Here is a 7524-nt window from a genome sequence, read left to right as displayed (position 1 = left end):
AGATGTGATAGCTAGATAGCTAGATACATACATGCATACATACATAAGGACAATCTATTTCTTAGGGAAATGGAGGGGAGAAGGTTCTAAAGCAATCAATGGAGGCTAAATTTGAAGCATATTGTCATATTTGCTTTAATCAACACACAAGCAAAGTATCTCAGAGTAGAAAGAAGAAGATAGTGTCACATCTTGCTGAGGACATCATGAAATATGACCTAGCTAGGTCTTCGTGATCTGGCTTCCACCCACCTCTCTGGGTAGTCTCGGAGAACTCTTCCTCAGCCCTCTGTGTCAACTGCATTAACTTTCTTTCAGTTCCTCCAACCAGTCCTGTCCCTTCCTTTCCTAGGGCTTCAGGAGATACTCTTCCTTCCACCTGGAAATGTTTGTCATCTCCATCATCGCCTGCATCCTAGATGGGGTCGGGCTCATCACTATCCACACAGCACCCAATATTTGAGATGGTACCCTTCAAAATGTAATTAAACAATTAGTGCAAATTTAGATGCTCAGTGCACTCTGCCTTCCCCAGGATGCACCACCAAGAGGTTAGGAAATGTGTCTGTCCCAGTCATCAATATATTCCCAGTACCTCGAACAATGACTCGCACATAATGGGCACTCAATGAATATTTTAGAAATGGATTAATAAAGTTGGCATTTAGGATTCTGTTTCCTCCTCCTTCTCATGTTGTCCTTTTCTCTTCTCTTCTGGCCCAGCTTTCCTTCCCTTCAGTGCCTTACTTATAATCACTTTTTTATAATTACTTCTTATAATTTTCGCTTTGCTTCTGCATACTTTACAAGCCCTCCTGTGGTCTGCTAGGACAGTCCTATGCACTGAGTAAAAACCTTCCATTTGTTCTCCTCTGTATATCTCATTCAGGGGGAGCAATCTAGGGGTTGCAAATAGTCCCTTCCATTGTTTAGGGTTTGTCTGAGATGAAGTTGCTGTTTGAAGTGTGATCTCTAGACAGGTGCATCAGTATCACCTGGGCGCTGTGTGAAATGCACTCTAAGCCCCACTCTGGTTCAGAGTCTGCATGTTAACAAGATCCTCGGGCAATGGTGCACATTAAGCACTGCTATGAAAGAGTTAACCTCATGGGATTAGATAGATAGAAAAGGAGGCAGCTTTCAGTTATATAATGTGTGCTCTGGAAAGAGGACACAGAGATAGAGTTAGGAGTGTAAGAGGTTTACTGGGAGATAATAAAGAAAGATAAAAGTGATGGAAAGAATAATTCATTAGGAAAAGCATTCAGATTATGATACTGATCTGGCACTTGTGAAAGGAAAGAGTAGAGGACAGCAGAGTTGGACAGAGAGTCTCAGAGTGCAATGTACATCTTTCAAAGTCCTGGCCACTCTACTGCGGAAATGCAGAGCAAAGATTGCCCATTAGTGGAAATCTGCACTGGGTAGAAGTGGCCAGGTCTGTGTGACCCTGCTGTGCTCAGTCATTGGCAGAGGGCTGCCCAGAAGGAGTGTGGTCCCTGCACTAAAGCTGAAGCAGAGCCAGAAAGAAAGAAAGCCAACAGCTGGAGGCTGTCAGCTAACTGCACTCTGGCAGTCGAAAAGCAAGTTCTTTCTTTAAGAAGGATTTGAGCAGTATACCTCCATGGCTACCACATGTGACATCTGAAGGTAATCTTGCACGAAACCTGTGAGAACTGGCAAATGCATGGGAAACAGATTTAAGGAAACACCGCATTAAAGGAGGCCTGGCTTATGTGCTTTTCCAGGACTGTTTATGTTGTACTGTTATTCTTCAGGGAACAATCTCCCAGAAAGCCCCTGAAAGACAAGCTCCAGAGAACTCTTTCCTCTGGGGAGCCCGAGGAGAACCCATGTGAACCAATATAGCATCCTTATATTTACAAGATGCATGAATCAGTAGACAAGATGCTCATGGGTCTCTGACTTCATTCTTTGCAAGTTCAGTAAGTCCCAGGCTCCCTAGGAAAAAGTCTAATCCTGACTGGCAACCTCCGAGCCAGAGAAGAATAAAAGCCCCCTGGAGATGAAGCAGGGATGGCACAGATCTGGGGAAAGGAAATACAAAGCTCTGTGGTTAACTAGTGATGCCTTCACATACTGATTTTCATATTCATGCCCTTCCTCACTCATGCACACCTGCAAAGACAGCCAAACACATGCATAGTCACACACAATGAAAATACGTATTCCAAATTCACAACCACCTTCACGTACACACTCTTAAAAAGCCACAAGCGCACATACTTCTCAAACCTTGACCCAAGTTTGTATGTCTATGCCCTGCTATTACAAAACACACTTGTGCATCCAGGACCAAGTTTCCCCACCATGGATAGAGACATTCATTGACAAGAGGTCCTAACTTCATGCATACAAATCTGAAACAATACACAGAAACGAAAATAGACAACGCAAACAGACATTCAACAACACAGCCACTTTATGATAATTTAAATCCAAGAAACTGACAGACACACAGCTTGAAACAGATTTCTCTTGGTTACCAATGCCTGCTAAAACCCTGTAGAGGTAAAGACAAGGGTAGCGGAAGATTCCTTAGTGACCCAACCTAGAAAGATGAGTATGTTATATCAGCCATCCTCCGCTTCCTGCAGCAGGGAACCAAAGTTCTCAGGCCAGATGCCAGAGTGAGGGCGTGCTTGTATTAGGAAAGGGCATTATGCATTTCTGAAGAGGAGTGAAGTATAGGGGATGAGGGCCAAACTCTGAATTTGAATTCCAGCATCATCACTTTCTACCTGCATGAGCCTGGGTGAGTCTGTCAATTTCTTTGTGCCTCAGTTTCTTCGTTTACAAAATGGTGATGATAATAGTATTTACAAAATAGGTTGCTGTAGGAATACACAGAGACATTATTTGTAAAGTGCTGAGAATGGGCTGGTGCATAATAAGAGCTAAGTAAGTATTGGTTGTTATTATTCCACTCTTGGGAATTCTCCAGCCTTGGAGATTGCAATATCTCCCTGGCTCCCTCTCATACACCACCTCCACCCTCAACCCCCTTCATGGACCTTGATACAGTTGCTAGCTCCAAGGTTCACCAGACAGGATCGGCCCTCACCAGAATTGTAAAAATCTCTCCTCCCCTTCCCTGTCGTGGCTTTTGCAAATGGGATTCTTTGCAGGGGGCGGGAGGGGTCCTGCTGGGTTGAGACCAGACAGCTCATCTCCTGACTAGGCTGCTTGCCTGGGCTGCCGCTGGGTCCGTACTGGAAACAGGGCAGGGTATGGGGATGCTACAAGGTTCCAACCCCGTCATACCTTTTTGTGGATCTGTAGGAAGACGGGAAGAGAGACGCTTCTCCATTGATAATATGTATTTCAAGGTCCGTAACTACTCCACGCCCCCCCCCCCGTCTGCATTTCTTCCCAAAGAAATACCGTTATTTCTCCAAAGTAAAAAGGACTGTTTTCTCCCGTCTCTGTCTCTCATACTCCGACTCAGCTCAAAGCCTCGTGCCTTTAACCCAAGGCACTTCATTCCCCCTGGAGTCCACTCGGCTTCCAGCGGGTTTCCAGGTGGAACTGAAATCCAGAGCTATTCTCATCTGGTTGCCCTGGGAATTTCGGCGCTCTCGGTACAACCTGTTCCTCCATCCTCCCCACTCCTTCCCTCCCTTCGCGGGGCTGGACCATTCTCAGCCCCTCCTTTCCCTTGCTAGGGGCCCCAGCTGCGCCCTCCGGGGAGACACTCGGTGCCACGAGACCCGGCAGGGGAAGCGGGAGGAGGGGGAGGGGAAGCAGGAGGAGCGGGAGGAGGCGGGGGAGGCGCCCAGGGTGGAGGCCAAGCGCGGCGCAGCCAAAGAGGGGCGGCTGAAGGTTGCATCTGCTGGAAGGAGGCTTTTCGGCTGCTTGGTAACCGGCTGCCAGAAGAGAGAGAGGCAGAGAGCAGGGCAGCGGCTTCTTGACGTCAGGGCCAAGCAAGGGGATCGCGCCAGCAACCCCAGCTCGCCCCAGCGAGGGGCCGGCCGACCGCGGGAGCGGAGCCCGAAGCGAGGCGCCAGCGGAGCGTGAGTAGGGGGCGCGAGAGCGGGTCAGCTGGGGCGCAGCATGCCCCCTGCCCCCGCGCCATGGAGATCGCCCTGGTGCCCCTGGAGAACGGCGGGGCCATGACTGTCAGAGGAGGCGATGAGGCCCGGGCAGGCTGCGGCCAGGCCACAGGGGGAGAGTTCCAGTGTCCCCCGACGACTGGGCTCAGCGATGGGCCCAAGGAGCCGGCGCCAAGAGGGCGCGGCGCTCAGAGAGATGCGGACCCGGGAGCGCGGCCATTGCCTCGGCTGCTCGAGGAGGTGCCACAGCCTCGACGGCCGCCTCCGGAGGACGAGGAGGAAGAAGGCGACCCCGGCCTGGGGGCGGAGGAGGACCAGGCTCCGGGCGCGGCGTCCCTGCACCACCAGCGGGTCCACATCAACATCTCCGGGCTGCGCTTCGAGACGCAGCTGGGCACCCTGGCGCAGTTCCCCAACACCCTCCTCGGAGATCCCGCCAAGCGCCTGCGCTACTTCGACCCCCTGAGGAACGAATACTTCTTCGACCGCAACCGGCCCAGCTTCGACGGCATCCTCTACTACTACCAGTCCGGGGGCCGCCTGCGGAGGCCGGTCAACGTTTCCCTGGACGTGTTCGCGGACGAGATCCGCTTCTACCAGCTGGGGGACGAGGCCATGGAGCGCTTCCGCGAGGATGAGGGCTTCATTAAAGAAGAGGAGAAGCCCCTGCCCCGCAACGAGTTCCAGCGCCAGGTGTGGCTTATCTTCGAGTACCCGGAGAGCTCTGGGTCCGCGCGGGCCATCGCCATCGTCTCTGTCTTGGTCATCCTCATCTCCATCATCACCTTCTGCTTGGAGACCCTGCCCGAGTTCAGGGATGAACGCGAGCTGCTCCGCCACCCGCCGGCGCCCCACCAGCCTCCCGCGCCCCTCTCTGGGGCCAACGGCAGTGGGGTTGTGGGGCCGCCCTCTGGCCCCACGGTGGCACCGCTCCTGCCCAGGACCCTGGCCGACCCCTTCTTCATCGTGGAGACCACGTGCGTCATCTGGTTCACCTTCGAGCTGCTCGTGCGCTTCTTCGCCTGCCCCAGCAAGGCAGGGTTCTCCCGGAACATCATGAACATCATCGATGTGGTGGCCATCTTCCCCTACTTCATCACCCTGGGCACCGAGCTGGCAGAGCAGCAGCCAGGGGGTGGAGGAGGCAGCCAGAATGGGCAGCAGGCCATGTCCCTGGCCATCCTCAGAGTCATCCGCCTGGTCCGGGTGTTCCGCATCTTCAAGCTCTCCCGCCACTCCAAGGGGCTGCAGATCCTAGGCAAGACCTTGCAGGCCTCCATGAGGGAGCTGGGGCTGCTCATCTTCTTCCTCTTCATCGGGGTCATCCTATTCTCTAGTGCCGTCTACTTCGCGGAGGCTGACAACCAGGGGACCCACTTCTCCAGCATCCCTGATGCCTTCTGGTGGGCAGTGGTCACCATGACCACTGTGGGCTACGGGGACATGAGGCCCGTCACTGTGGGGGGCAAGATCGTGGGCTCGCTGTGTGCCATCGCTGGGGTCCTCACCATCGCCCTACCTGTGCCCGTCATCGTCTCCAACTTCAACTACTTCTACCACCGGGAGACGGACCATGAGGAGCCGGCAGTCCTTAAGGAAGAGCAGGGCATTCAGAGCCAGGGGCCGGGGCTGGACAGAGGAGTCCAGCCGAAGGTCAGCGGGAGCAGGGGATCCTTCTGCAAGGCTGGGGGGACCCTGGAGAATGCAGACAGCACCCGAAGGGGCAGCTGTCCCCTGGAGAAGTGCAACGTCAAGGCCAAGAGCAACGTGGACTTGAGGAGGTCCCTGTATGCCCTCTGCCTGGACGCCAGCCGGGAAACAGATTTGTAAATAGAGATTCAGGCAGACCGGTGGCAGTGGGGTAGGGAATGGGAGGCTTGCTGAACATGGGTATCTACATTATACCGCAGAGTATTGGAAGCCACACTGTAACCTCAGTCTACCCTCTCCTTTCACTTCTCACCTTCCTCCCTTCCTCCCTTCCTCCATCCCCCCATTTTCCCTCTTCTTTCCATGACACCCAAGGGTCGCCTATTTTTAAAAAGTACCACATTCCATGACGCAGGAGCTGTTGAAATGGTGAGCGCTGTGAGATGGATGTATTTGTAGCCTATACCCAGCAGAGGGATAACCCAAACAAAAATGACTCTAAATAGCCCAGATCCCAAGAGATTATGTAACCCCTCCATCCATGTGTTCCAAGTTTGCTCTACATATGATTATATTTGAGTATAGGGGAAAATATTATTTTTATGGCTGGTAAGTGGCTTTTTGTACTGTAGTTCAGATAGAGATATTTTGGATGTATTTTCAAGATACATGTTTTATTTATGGAAGAGAGAGTTGACCTGATGTTTTTCTGTGATACTTTTATTAGAGCCAGAGATCTTGGTATGGGCTGTTCTGGTTCTTGTGTCTCCAAGCCTCTGATTTTTCTGGGATGTGGTATTGGTGCTTTGTGTCTAGGGCAGAGAATGTTCTGGAAGAAAGGCAAATCTGACTTTTTCTGTGCGCCTTAAACAATTCTTATAACTTTCTTCGAAAAGCATTTTAATGATATTGGAGGAATACTTCTGATAATTTATTCTCTTTATTTTTATCCCAGGAAATAAAAGGTTACTTTGTTGAGGCAAGTGTTAGTTTTTCTGCAGCTGATATATTTCTGAAATTTTTAAAAATAGTCTGTCACTGGCTGTTTCTGGTTTTGAAGTCAGAGCAAATGCATTGACTGGGGTCAGAGGAAACTTGGGAAGCTCATGATTCGCTCGGCAACATCTTTCCAATGCACACCTTGGTGCCTCATAGACAGTGGTGGGTGAACTCTGCTTTCCAGGCTGTTTATAGCACGGATGCCCCTGTGGCATGCTCTCTGAAACAGTAGTATTAGCCCTTATGGTTGGCCTGGAGTGTGGAGGGCACTAAAAGGAAAAGGGGGATCAGAATCCTCACAGTCTTGCTGGATCTCCCGGCAATGGCTTTCTCTCCTTTGTTTGCAGGTTTTAAGCCCTCTGCAGGATGGCTCTCAGCAGCTCTGAGAAACAAGCCTGATTCTCACAGACATGAAGCACATTCACAGAAGCAGTCCTGGCAGCCCCAGTGTGCAAGTCACAGAGGGACCTGTGCCGGTTGTTCACTGCCCTCCTGGCATGGCAGAGGAGCATACAATGTCTTTATGGCAACAGCAACAGTGAGAGGCCAAATGGAAGGATTTGCTTGTTCACATTAAGAGCTGTTTTCTACAGATCGTGGCCTTACCCCAAGTAATCCCTAAACTCAGAACAAATCCCCTTGTTCCCTTGTCACTGGAAGGCTGTGGCACAACACTGCAGTTGGCATAATGCTAGCTAGCATTTCTCTCTGGGATTAGCTATCTGCTGATAGGAATCCCTGGGGTTCTGGATTCCTGCTGTTGTTTTTTTCTGCCGAATAATCCAAAGCTAGGGCTGTTTTA

The 7524-nt window shown here is 51.3% G+C and overlaps 1 protein-coding gene across 1 annotated transcript; it reads left to right on the top strand.

Annotated features, from left to right (window-relative positions):
- The first annotated feature begins 4094 nt into the window (after window positions 1-4094).
- KCNA5 (potassium voltage-gated channel subfamily A member 5) lies at window positions 4095-6701 on the top strand. The gene has a single exon (XM_012455916.2). It carries the CDS (start codon window positions 4095-4097, stop codon window positions 5901-5903), a length of 1809 nt encoding a protein of 602 aa, XP_012311339.2. The 3' UTR covers window positions 5904-6701.
- The last annotated feature ends 823 nt before the right edge of the window (window positions 6702-7524 follow it).

The sequence above is a fragment of the Aotus nancymaae genome, unplaced genomic scaffold, assembly GCF_030222135.1.
Source record: "Aotus nancymaae isolate 86718 unplaced genomic scaffold, 86718_ANA_hifiasm-v0.15.2.pri h1tg000016l, whole genome shotgun sequence".
Lineage (NCBI taxonomy): Eukaryota > Metazoa > Chordata > Mammalia > Primates > Aotidae > Aotus > Aotus nancymaae.
This window is presented reverse-complemented; position numbering and strand designations above follow the sequence as displayed.